The 13,953-nt window shown below is 45.4% G+C and overlaps 2 protein-coding genes across 3 annotated transcripts in view; both read right to left on the bottom strand.

Moving 5' to 3' along the window:
* Positions 1-13,953, bottom strand: part of scube1 (signal peptide, CUB domain, EGF-like 1) — a 591,791-nt gene that overhangs the window by 91,823 nt on the left and 486,015 nt on the right. For both annotated transcript variants that reach the window (XM_083632214.1, XM_083632215.1), the window contains one exon: positions 245-361. In XM_083632214.1, the coding sequence (XP_083488340.1) occupies positions 245-361 (117 nt within the window). The remainder of the gene's footprint in view (positions 1-244; positions 362-13,953) is intronic.
* Positions 1-13,953, bottom strand: part of mpped1 (metallophosphoesterase domain containing 1) — a gene marked incomplete at both ends in the record, with an annotated part of 437,213 nt that overhangs the window by 328,341 nt on the left and 94,919 nt on the right. The window lies entirely within an intron of this gene.

Below are 13,953 nucleotides of genomic sequence, written 5' to 3'. Positions count from 1 at the left end.
ACTGAGGTTAAGATTCAGGTGGTTATCCTCACACCAGCTGACAAATCTCTCAACTTCGTCTCTATACGAAGAGACATGGCTCATTGCCATGTGACATAAATCCTACTAGGGCGGAGACGACTCTGTTCTCTGGTTTACACTGTACAGAGTAAACCAGAAAGAAGACAAGACTGTTCCCTGGGGAGCCCCCGTTTGAGTAAGAATAGTGTCAGACACATTGCTGTGAGACAGGAGTGATACTCACCCCCACAGTGTGTGAGGCCGTACAGAGTGTATCCCTTGTGGCACAGGCACTCGAAGCTGCCGGGGTAGTTGATGCAGGTGTGGTCGCAGGTCCTCTCAAAGGAGCATTCATCAATGTCTGCCAGGGAGAGATCAAAGATGGGGGATGCATGCTTTGTATTAGCCAATTAGCAGCAAGTGTGAAGTTTGAGCCTCAGTCTGGTTCTCTCAGACGATCAGAGTCACAGAAATGCAGATTTCTTTTCACCAGTAAATCCAATGTGTCAAATGAAAGCTGAGAATCCATAGCTTCCAGTGGTATTAGTGCCACCCCAAGATTTTCAGTGGCCCCATCTGGCCACCCACATGAAACATTTCTGAAGGCGCCCGTGAATCTATTGTTGTTGTTGTTGTTATCATCATCATCATGTTCATGAAGTTTCATGATTCTTTGACACAATTTACATGAAATTAGAATGATTTACTGCATATTAAGGGCACAAAATGCTCCTTATAGTGATACTGACCCATGCATGACATGTTGCCTTTTTAGGGGGGTTCCATTTGGGCAATTGCCCCCCTCCCACAAGGATGGTATTAGGGGGTGACGAGATGATTTAGATTTGATTCTTGGGGGAGGAGTCAAGTTTTTATTCTTGGTGAGAAATGCCTTCTGCTAGAGAATACAAGAATATTTGCAGCCTCAAGGCTTTTTAATTAAGAATCAAGTTTAAAAAAAGTGTTACATCCAAATATGTCAGTCATTTGGCGTCCAAGCTCTGCATTTGGCGTATGCCTGCAACAGGAGGTTTTTGATGGGAGTGTTTTCGGTGGCTGGGAGCCAGCATGTTTGAGTGTGGCTGCATTAGGCCAGCAGTGATCCTTCAACTTCTCCAACCTTAACTCAAACTGAGAAGCATGCAGGCGGCCTCACACAGACTGGACAGGCAGCCTCACACAGACCAGACCGGCAGCATCACAGACCAGACCGGCAGCATCACAGACCAGACAGGCAGCCTCACACAGACCAGACAGGCAGCATCACACAGACCAAACAGGCGGCATCACACAGACCAAACAGGCAGCATCACACAGACCAGACAGGCAGCATCACAGACCAGACAGGCAGCATCACACAGACCAGACAGGCAGCATCACACAGACCAAACAGGCGGCATCACACAGACCAAACAGGCAGCATCACACAGACCAGACAGGCAGCATCACACAGACCAGACAGGCGGCATCACACAGACCAGACAGGCGGCATCACACAGACCAAACAGGCAGCATCACACAGACCAGACAGGCAGCATCACACAGACCAGACAGGCAGCATCACACAGACCAGACAGGCAGCATCACACAGACCAGACAGGCAGCATCACACAGACCAGACAGGCAGCATCACACAGACCAGACAGGCAGCATCACACAGACCGGACAGGCAGCATCACACAGACCGGACAGGCAGCATCACACAGACCGGACAGGCAGCATCACACAGACCAGACAGGCAGCATCACACAGTCCAAACAGGCAGCATCACACAGACCAGACAGGCAGCATCACACAGACCAGACAGGCGGCATCACACAGACCAAACAGGCAGCATCACACAGACCAGACAGGCAGCATCACACAGACCAGACAGGCAGCATCACACAGACCAGACAGGCAGCATCACACAGACCAGACAGGCAGCATCACACAGACCAGACAGGCAGCATCACACAGACCAGACAGGCAGCATCACACAGACCGGACAGGCAGCATCACACAGACCGGACAGGCAGCATCACACAGACCGGACAGGCAGCATCACACAGACCAGACAGGCAGCATCACACAGTCCAAACAGGCAGCATCACACAGACCAGACAGGCAGCATCACACAGACCAGACAGGCAGCATCACACAGACCAGACAGGCAGCATCACACAGTCCAAACAGGCAGCATCACACAGACCAGACAGGCAGCATCACACAGACCAAACAGGCGGCCTCACACAGACCAAACAGGCAGCATCACACAGACCAGACAGGCAGCATCACACAGACCAGACAGGCAGCATCACACAGACCAGACAGGCAGCATCACACAGACCAGACAGGCAGCATCACACAGACCAGACAGGCAGCATCACACAGACCAGACAGGCAGCATCACACAGACCAGACAGGCAGCATCACACAAACCAGACAGGCAGCATCACACAGACCAGCGGCAGTGTTCGGCAGTAACTTAGTAACTGTAACTTGGTTACAGTGAGTCCATTACTTTTTCCAGTAACAAATATAAGGGATCACAATTTCCAAAAAGTAATTACAGTTACTAATCTAAGTAACTTCAAGTGACTGCATTACTTTCTCCAGCACAGCGCCAACATGAAGTGTGGAGATAGGTTTGGCTATATGCAAGACTACTGCGTTGCTAGAACGCGATTCAGTTTTTGTCCTAGATAGGCAAATAAATAAAAAGTCTGGAGTTTGGATAATTATTGACTCCTCCTGTAAAGTTAAGTATTGTTCCAATAAAGTGAATTGTGTTTTAACAGGAGCTGGCTTAACAGGTTGTACGTCACTTTTTCGGAGAGGGGTAGTGAAAGTAACATAGTAATATAATATAGTAATGTAAGGAGTAACATAACTAATTACTTTTGAAGCCAAGTAATAAGTAAAGTAATTGTATTACTTTTAAAATTAGTAATCAGTAATAAGTAACTAATTACACTTCCGGAGTAACTTGCCCAACACTGCTCCCGAACACGTCCCGCGGCTGCTGCCGTCCTTCGGGCGGCGCTGCATTCCACAAATTGATGGGATTACGACTGGGTTTAGTCACGGTCCAAATCAGTCTAACGAAAGCAGGTGCATGGCGGCTTTGGCCCACTGGGATGAGTGGTCTGAAGGCAGTGTATTCTGAATGACTAGTCTGTAGACAAACACAGGCTGCTTTCCCCCGACTCCAGAGGTCGTTCCATTCATCAGAGTGGAGATTATAGTAAACAAATACATGAGTTCAGCACTAAACCAGGACAAGGGCTCCTTCTCAATGCACCCATCCGGAAACTCTTGCCTGGATTGGCTTGAGACGGATCAGACCCACCGTTGCGTCATCGTGCGAGTGTGTGTGCGAGTGTGTGCACGTCGGCCCGCGCGCATGTTTATGTATGCTTGTCCCGGCACCAAATATTATTAGCCTATCAGGGATTGCGGCCAACATTTCAAGCTCACCTGGTTTATTTCAATATGTTCCACGGGGCTTTATGGAGTCTAAAAATACAAGGTGTTCTAATGGAGGTTGTCATGTGGAGGAAGTTGTTAAGGCCTGGATGTTGGCTGGGTAAATACTCCAGGCAACCATCCATGTGAGGACTTAGGAGTAGCATGCCTGCTTCGAGCTAGCCCACAACCAGAGCTTATATAAACTGAGATCAGCGCACAGAAGTGGCCTAGAGGCATGTATGCCGATGTCAAAGCAATAAAGAGGGAATGAAACCTGTTGGTTTCTGGTTTGGATGATATGTGTGTTTTTGTGAGACACACTCTCTGTCATCACGTGTTGTTTTGACAGTAATAATGGCTGACGTTTACCTAACTGCTGACAGAGTTCTCTCTCTCTCCCTTGTCTTTCTATCTATCTCTCTCTCTCTCTCTCTCTCTCTCTCTCTCCTTAAACAGTTACAAGGGAAGGAACCATTTGTGGATGTTGCTTATGAAACTATGGCAAAGTATTAGTGTAATCCTCTCTCTGGTTCGGTCTCGCTCTGGCCAATTCTGGCAAACGCACCCACGCTGGCATGTATTTTTTATTTTTTTTTATAACCAGTAGCTGTTTTCTCTGGATAAGCTATCTGGCACAGAAAAGAATGGACAAATTAAACGCGAACAAAAATAATTGAATTATACCAGATGTCAGCGGATGGGCCCGGTTTAGAAGCTGCCATATGTGGCAAAGAGGAGAAAACAGCCCTTGATGCTGACTGTGATGTGGTCTACTACACTCAACACTGTCACATTAAGGAGCCAAACCCACTACAACAAAGACATGGTTTATAAAACTCCACACCACAGCTTTGCAGTCAATCACACACCTGCAGGCACACACAGGCGCGCCTTCACCGCTTGGTGTTTTTGGTACAGCGTCAGAAGTGCCTCCGGAGGTTGTTGTTAATAATAAAAATGATTTTTGTGTTTGTGCGCTCTCCTGTCTCGCTTGCTGTGACTTGTAACCAGGAATCCGCCTTTGGTCATCCAAACATAACCGCAGATTAGACTGAGACATCTTGATAGAGATGTACACTACACACCCAGCCGAGGAAGTCAGCCACTCTGGAACAACAAGCACATCTCAGTGAAGGCAGATCACCGCTCGGTCGGTGTGTGTGTGTGTGTGTGTGTGTTTTAGAACTTGTATTTACCCAGGGGACGTTGACTGAGCATGCACGCTCTTTTCCAGTAACACGCTGCTTCACATTCAAGTATTTCCACACACTCGCACACTGCAAAAAGTCTTGGTCTTAACAAGTCGTTTAGTGTATTATTGAGCCCTAAAAAATTTATAAGTTAATTTTTTTTGCCATAGATCATTTCACTCGTTTCCAATGCAAATCAACTTGTTTCCAGAATTTTGTAGAATCAATGTCATTTTGTTGATCGTAGTGCAGTGATCTGCCTTATTCTGACTGATGGTTTCCTGAGACTGGTTTCCTGAAACTTTATTGCAGTGATACTCAACTGGCGGCCCGCGGGCCGCATGGGCGCCCCCTGTGTGGCCCGCGATGGAATTGCAGTTTTTTACAGTGCACCTGAACGCAACATGCAAGATACCCGCTGAATAAGGCTATGTTCAGACTAGGAGGCCAAATCTGATTTGTGAACTTTAGTGACCTATTAATGACTTTATCCAGATTGGTTTTATGAGTCTGGACGCTCCAAGTCTGATTTGTGTCACTTGTCCCAAACCACATAGGAGGTCGTTTCCAATCTGCTTTCGACTGATGTGACTTGAGTGCGGACGCGTAGATCCTCCAAATCTGATTTGAACGTCATGCACTCGCAACTCGTCATCAAATGCTTCTGCGCAGGAAAACCATGTCACCAACATACGTATTTACTGACGGCCACGTCGTTACCATAGCAACCCATGCAGATAGGCTGTTTAGGTCTGGCCACACAGATCCGACTTGAGAATCAGATTTGTGGCAGTGCGGACACACTCCAAAATCAGATTTGGGAAACCAACCAAGATAATGATGATTACTGACTTTATCAGCAAATCGGATTTGCCTGTAATGTGAACATGGCAAGTGTCAAAATGTTCATGTCATTCTGGCCAATACTCCACTTCTGTTATAGCATTTCAGTCTGGAATATGGAATATCTTTCAATAATCTATGATTTAGCTGCTAAATTGTCAAATACCGCCGTCTGCTCGCTACCCAGGCACTTATGTATGTACTTAACCTAACTAACTATCCGGTGTGCACAACATTGTCAGACTAAACTCCAGCTGACACCCCAAAAACCTACAATCCGCTACAGAAAAATGTATATTGATTGTTTATTAACTGGCCCCTGGCCCAGAGGCGGTCCTTGAACCAGGCCGAACAGGCAGCCGCCTGGAGCCTAGTCCACTAGAGGGCCTCGCAGACCAGAGCATTTATTTTTTAGTATCTCCCGAGTCAGTGCTAAAACTGCATCTGTGACGAAGGACTAGTCCAGACATGCCCATTCCCCCCCCTTCCTCTGATGCCGCAGGAGACCAGCAGCCAGCAGAGCAGAAACAAAACTTAACTGCATGAAAGTGAAAGTAGAAAGTGCGCTGCTGGTTAGAGAGTAGAAAGTGCGCTGCTGGTCGAAGAGCTTAAGGTTTACAGAGTGGACTCTATTGGTAGTTTTGCTGATCCAGTTGCTGGTTTTTTTTGTTGTTATATGTTGCTGTGGGTCCAAGGAACAAGTGAGTGTTATTATTTGTTGTTATCTGTGTGGAATGACGTTTATACTGTGTTCTACATGCGGTGGATTCGTCCGCCATGTGGCTCCTTGTTCATGCTAAATTGCAGTGCCCGTTCGCTGTCCACTGATAGTGCCTTCATTTGAGTTATTGATGTTTCTTTGTATTGTGCGAGTGCCTTATTGTTTACTTATTATTTACACATTGATGTTTATTTGTAGATTGATGTTGAGTTGAATGAGTGATCTATATTTGGTTTACTGTATAAAGATGACAAGTGACAAAGATAAAGATATGATTATGAAGATTACAAGTGATAAAGATATAAAGATGACAAAGATAAAGATATGATTATGAAGATTACAAGTGACAAAGAAAGATAAAGATATAAAGATGACAAGTGACAAAGATTACAAGATTCACAAAGAGAATGAGAGAGGATGCAGAGGGTCATGCCCATTGAATCTGAGGGGGGATGTAACTTCAAACAGCCTCTAAATATGGCAAAAATACGTCCAAAAAAGGTCAAATTTTTCCCCGGAAGGAACCGCGCCGGCGGCGCCCCTTTGGGGCGCCACCGGTAGGGGCCTCCTTTGTGGCTTGGCCTGGAGCCTCCAGATCACTAGGACCGCCTCTGCCCTGGCCTTCTATCATTTCACGAAAGTGGCCCCCGGGCAAAGCAAGTTGAGTATCCCTGCTTTATTGGAAACCAGTATCTCCTCACTGGCAGAACTTTAGGGTGTATTCACACCTCTGGTTCGTTTGCTTTGTTCCGATTCAGGTCCTTAATTGATACAATTGTTGCATTTGTGCCTTGGTTCGTTTTGTGTTCACACAGCCACAAATCAAACGGTCCAAATAGTATTCTGCCCTGCAAAGCTAAAAGGGGGTAACTCAATTTTTGGCAAAAATGAGTTTTTGTCATTTTTGGAACATTGAAGATCTGCTTTGTCATGTGGAAAAATATCTTGAGTCAATTGTGTTGTTTTTTGGAGAAAATAGGCGGTCATATTTACAGTAACTTCCAAAAGCCCTAGAAAAGCCAAGCAAGACTAAGGTAACATCAGTTACGGTTGTTTGGTTTGGTTTGACTGCACTCTGAATTGCCAAGCCTCCTGGATTGGCAAGGAGACACTCCGGTAGGCTAATAGCCTCTCGGGATGGGAAAAATAATTCCCAGAGATTTTCCTATATGATTATAAGAATGCGTTTTGTTAGACCTACATTGTAGGCTATGTCGAGCGTGCCCTGTGTGAGGAGAGAGAGAGAGAAAGAAAGAGGGAGGGATCGGGAGAGAGAGAGAGGGGGAGAAAGTTATTTATTTATTTTATGTAGCCTATGTAAGCCTATGTATTTATTTAGCCTATTTAGGCTATCAGGAATTTGGAGATAGAAGATCAAAGACCCTCGCAACTTCGATCTGCTATTACTATCACGGAGACTTCAGAGGATTAGCCTACACATAGGCTATATGAACACCTGTCCTGTCAGGAATAAAATATTAATAAATCATTTAATAATAGCCTACGGACATTTCGAGGAAGACATGCAATCAGTCTGATTGTCTGATTGAACCAGACAATCTTATCACAAAGAAGGCTGGCTCTGATTACCACGACTTGTTTTCATTTATTGAATGGAAACCAGAGGTAAGTTGATTGAGTTCAAACTGCTGATGTGATGAGCCAAAAATCCCCCAAAGTTTATCCATGCAAGTCACAAGTCGCCAAAACAGGATCTGAATGAAGATGTTGTTTTTAAACGATAAAAATGCTCGTTCTTCATTCCATTACACACAGCGCAGCTGACTACGGCAGCTGGTTTATCCAAAAATGCGCACTGTTTCCTGCAGTTGTGGCGGATCGAGGTCGGATCATGTTCTCACCACAAACGAACCGCACCAGAGTTTGTTTAAAGCGGACCGAGACCACCCTTTCTTGGCGATCTCAGTCCGCTTGTTTTGTCCCACATCCGAGTGTGATTGCTGTGTTCACACTCCCCCAAACGAACCGCACCAAGGGGGAAAATGCTCTCTTATACACCCTTACTCTTGGTTTAAGAACAAGGGCAAACCTTTAAGCCCACGGCGCATGGGCCACGACCTTCCATCCGTTTCCTCCATCTATGCCACACGCACCAAACGCAAGATGCAGAGGGTGATCGCCGACCCCTCCCACCCTGCTAGCTCTCTCTTTAAACCCCTGCCCTCAGGTAGGAGGCTTCAGTCTCTGAGGTGCAGGACCTCCCGTCTCAGGAACAGCACTTATCCTGAGGCGGTTCGCCTCCTGAACTCTGACCCTCTTTGCATTCGCACCTTAAATCGCACCTTAAATCCATAGGCTTGAATTGAACTTGAACTTGAATTGCACTTTATAGGCAGCTCGAAACTGCTTTTATGAACAAATGCTGCTTGTAATACTGTGCACTTTATTTATCTATTTCAGCCTCTCTCATATTTTATGTAGTTTTTTTTTCACTTTTTTTAATCTCTTTTGTGTCTGAATCTGTGATTTGTTATGTCTGTTTTTATGTCTGTTTTTTAGAGCTGCACTGAAACAAATTCCAATCAACTCTGTTGACATGGCAATAAAGTATTGAATCTTGAATTCAGCTTTATGGTACACGTGCGTAGCCATACAGTTTTATGGTACACGTGCGTAGCCATACAGCTTTATGATACACGTGCGTAGCCATACAGCTTTATGATACACGTGCGTAGCCATACAGCTTTATGGTACACGGGCGTAGCCATACAGCTTTATGGTACACATGCGTAGCCATTCAGCTTTAAGATACACGTGCGTAGCAATTCAGCTTTAAGATACACGTGCGTAGCCATTCAGCTTTAAGGTACACGTGCGTAGCCATTCAGCTTTAAGATACACGTCCGTAGCCATTCAGCTTTAAGATACACGTGCGTAGCCATTCAGCTTTAAAGTACACGTGCGTAGCCATTCAGCTTTAAGGTACACGTGCGTAGCCATTCAGCTTTAAGATACACGTGCGTAGCCATTCAGCTTTAAGGTACACGTGCGTAGCCATTCAGCTTTAAGGTACACGTGCGTAGCCATTCAGCTTTAAGGTGCACGTGCGTAGCCATTCAGCTTTAAGGTACACGTGCGTAGCCATTCAGCTTTAAGATACACGTGCGTAGCCATTCAGCTTTAAGGTACACGTGCGTAGCCATTCAGCTTTAAGATACACGTGCGTAGCCATTCAGCTTTAAGGTACACGTGCGTAGCCATTCAGCTTTAAGGTACACGTGCGTAGCCATTCAGCTTTAAGATACACGTGCGTAGCCATTCAGCTTTAAGATACACGTGCGTAGCCATTCAGCTTTAAGATACACGTGCATAGCCATTCAGCTTTAAGGTACACGTGCGTAGCCATTCAGCTTTAAGATACACGTGCGTAGCCATTCAGCTTTAAGGTACACGTGCGTAGCCATTCAGCTTTAAGGTACACGTGCGTAGCCATTCTGCTTTAAGATACACGTGCGTAGCCATTCAGCTTTAAGGTACACGTGCGTAGCCATTCAGCTTTAAGGTACACGTGCGTAGCCATTCAGCTTTAAGATACACGTGCGTAGCCATTCAGCTTTAAGATACACGTGCGTAGCCATTCAGCTTTAAGATACACGTGCGTAGCCATTCAGCTTTAAGGTACACGTGCGTAGCCATTCAGCTTTAAGATACACGTGCGTAGCCATTCAGCTTTAAGATACACGTGCGTAGCCATTCAGCGTTAAGGTACACGTGCGTAGCCATTCTGCTTTATGGTACACGTGCGTAGCCATTCAGCTTTAAGATACACGTGCGTAGCCATTCAGCTTTAAGGTACACGTGCGTAGCCATTCAGCTTTAAGATACACGTGCGTAGCCATTCAGCTTTAAGGTACACGTGCGTAGCCATTCAGCTTTAAGGTACACGTGCGTAGCCATTCAGCTTTAAGATACACGTGCGTAGCCATTCAGCTTTAAGATACACGTGCGTAGCCATTCAGCTTTAAGATACACGTGCGTAGCCATTCAGCTTTAAGGTACACGTGCGTAGCCATTCAGCTTTAAGGTACACGTGCATAGCCATTCAGCTTTAAGATACACGTCCGTAGCCATTCAGCTTTAAGATACACGTGCGTAGCCATTCAGCTTTAAGGTACACGTGCGTAGCCATTCAGCTTTAAGGTACACGTGCGTAGCCATTCAGCTTTAAGATACACGTGCGTAGCCATTCAGCTTTAAGATACACGTGCGTAGCCATTCAGCTTTAAGGTACACGTGCGTAGCCATTCAGCTTTAAGATACACGTGCGTAGCCATTCTGCTTTATGGTACACGTGCGTAGCCATTCAGCTTTAAGATACACGTGCGTAGCCATTCTGCTTTATGGTACACGTGCGTAGCCATTCAGCTTTAAGATACACGTGCGTAGCCATTCAGTTTTATGATACCATGGCTGCTCCCACCACCCACATCCCCCAGGGGTTCACAAATTATTTTTTTTGCTTCTGACCCCACTTTGACATCACAGAAATATTGGGACCCCAGACATTCAAAGACATTACATTGGTAATATCAGTGACAAATGTATTTAAATTGGCTCTTAATTCGTTCTTTCTTTTTCTTTCATTCTCTTTTTCTTATTTGTTAGTGGGTTTTTTGTTGTATTTTATTTCATTGTTTGTCTGTCATGTAATTTGTATTGTTGTCTTGGACCCCAGGAAGACTAGCTGTCGTCTAAGCCAGTGTTTCTCAACTGGTGGGTCGGGACCCAAAAGTGAGTCGCGGGGCCATTTTGCGTGGGTCGTGGATGTGTGCATGAGAAAAAAGTTCTACTCATTGAGGACCCTTGCATCCGTGACCAACATTACTGTCTTTCAGAGGCTGTAGTGGGCTCATTTTTAAAGCCAGAGTGAAGACACTGGTACCTATAGACCTATAGCGCCCCTTTTTGGGGGATAGAAAGAATGAATTGCATTGTTGTGATGGTATTTTTGCCGTGTTTTTAGCTAGCATAGACAAAATACCAATTCATTAATTTCGGGTTCAACTGTTTTTTTGGTTTGATAAACATGTCTACTAATTATTTTGCGACGTTGCCCGAACCTGAACGGTCGAGATATATTAATAAATTAAGGTTGACTGGTCTGTCGTCATGTCCGTTCAGCCTGAGTCAAAGAGGATTTCTGCATTCCCCTAAAAAGGGGCGCGGTGCAGTGCGATGACGCGGTGCAGTTCTGGTCTATACGTAGAAGACCTAAGGCATCCATTGGTACCACTACCCACATGCCATGGTAGCTTGTTGCGAGGAGGCTAAATGACGCTACAAAGTTAGGCTAAATTCTAAATTCAAGCTCAGTGAAAAGCTGAATAACAATGCTCATAGGCGGCATGCTCGTAGGTGGCATGCTCGCATGCTGCGCTTTACCCGATCAACATGGAGTGGACGTGACCGAGAGTCAAGCGATGTGTAGTCAAACTTACAATTTTCAGCATGTAGCAAATTGCTACTTGCTACTAGCAATGAGCTAGTGTTGTTGTTGTTGTTTCATAGCGATGGAGGGATATAGAATTAGTTCCTAGAACTGCTCCTAGTTCTAGGAAGGTTCCTAGTGAGGATGGGTCAAATGCAGAGGATGAATTTCCCCAAGGGGATAAATAAAGGATAACTTAACTATAGGAGTGACACGCAGGGAGCGGAAAGGAAATCCATAATGGTCAGAGCCGGTCAGTCGGAGCCAATGGCAGAGCTTGCAGGGAGCGGAAAGGGATTTTCGGGTCTTCATCAGGCAAATGGCATTTGGCAAATGGCATTTGCCTGATGAAGACCCGATAGGGTCGAAAGCTTGCCTTCCTTGAGCGCAAATAAAAGCGGGAGCTTCCAATCAGTGTGCAGACAATTCCCTTATTTTTTTAGTTCCAAAGTATTTGAAATGGTTTTATTAGATCGTATGTTTATTTCTAGCTCTGATAATCAATTTGGCTTTAAGGCCAAGCATAGCACTGATTTGTGTATCTATGCATTGAAGGAGGTTGTCGAAGCCTATAAAAGGCAGAACTCCTCTGTTTTAGTTGGTTTTATTGATGCATCTAAGGCTTTTGATCGAGTCAATCATCATAAGCTGTTTTTAAAATTGAGTCAAAGAGGTGTGCCTGGCAGCATAATACGCATCCTGGCATACTGGTATGCCAACCAGAGTATGCAGGTAAAATGGGGCAACAGGGTCTCTACCCCTTTTGGTGTTGGTAATGGGGTACGGCAGGGGGGCTACTCTCCCCTGCTCTCTTCAATCTATACATGGATGATCTCTCTGTCCAGCTAAGAGGCTGCAGAACGGGATGTATGATACAGTAGGTAACGCCCTGGTTAACCATCTTATGTATGCGGATGACCTGGCGATCTTCTCGCACAGCAGCGCTGGGTTTCAACAACTGCTGAATATTTTTTTATTTTGTTAAATACAATGCTAAGAAGAGTGTTATGATCTGTAGAACGAAAGAGGACAGGGATCTTGCTTTTCCTGTTTTTCATTTGTCTGAGCATGCTCTATGTGTCTGTGATAAAACTAAATATCTGGGCCACTTCATCACTGACCATATGGGTGATGATGATGATATGTATAGACAGCAACGTGTGTTATACATTCAGGCTAACATGTTGGTCAGGAAATTCCACTCCTGTTCTGATGATGTTAAGATCACACTCTTTAGGGCTTACTGTACCCCTATCTATACTGCCCCCTTGTGGGTAAAGTTTAAGAAGGCAAGCATCCATAAACTTCAGGTTGCCTATAATGACTGCATGCGCATCTTGCTGAAAAAGCCCAGGTGGAGCAGTGCTAGTGACCTGTTCTGTAAGGCGGGGGTGGCCACTTTCCAGGCGCTCCTGAGAAATCTGAGGTACAGGTCGATTGAACGTGTCTCAGAATGTCATTATTAAGTTGCTCACTGATCCTGGGCTAAGCACTGTGAGATACCAGTCACATATGTGGAAATTCTGGTATGATTCTCTTTTATAATGCTTTTGTTCTTTTATTGTGCTCTTATGCCAGGATCAGACTACACGATATGTTTTGTCGTTCACGATGTCACCATGTCAGACGAGGCCATCATACTGCCATAAATTCGTGACATGTCTTGGTCGGGAGACTGGCCACACTACAAGTGTATTCTCGCTTAACACCGACAGAGCATCGTATGCCACCGTCATCACGTCGTCTGCTGTCGTCAGCGAGTTCACAGGTCGTCGGGGAGGCGGACCTGTGAACGAAATCTCCCAGCATGCATTGAGGCCACTACATTGACAAGAAATAGCAACCAAATCAGCCTAAATAGGCTAAAGTGGTAGATAGAAATAATGTTTATGTTAGCACAACATGCAATTGTAAAACATTTCAATATTGGGCAAAATAAAACATTGAAATCCAAACACAACCCTATGTGAAACATGTATGTAATCCAGGTGCTATATATATCCCTTGCAGAATTAACGTTATTTGGATGAGTGACAGGCTCTACTGTGATGCACTGTGATGTCCGCTCCAGCCTACTTCATGTGCACGCCCACTATTTTCTTGCCAGCTGCTGCGAGACGAGAAGGAAGAGAAACGAACATGCAGCCGACTCTGCTGAGCTCATGTTTGTAGTGAGCAATGCCCATTGCCCAGGCGTTAAGCAAATTAAAACACCCTGGCCTTTTTATCTCTTTTATTCTTTTGAGCGGAGCGGAGCGGTGAGTGCGAGCGGGTGAAATCTGTATCGAGCAGTCTCCCCA

This window comes from Poromitra crassiceps (genome assembly GCF_964638095.1).
Source record: "Poromitra crassiceps genome assembly, chromosome: 2".
NCBI classification, from domain to species: domain Eukaryota; kingdom Metazoa; phylum Chordata; class Actinopteri; order Beryciformes; family Melamphaidae; genus Poromitra; species Poromitra crassiceps.
The sequence above is the reverse complement of the archived record's forward strand: the minus strand, read 5'-3'. Positions and strand labels throughout refer to the sequence as shown.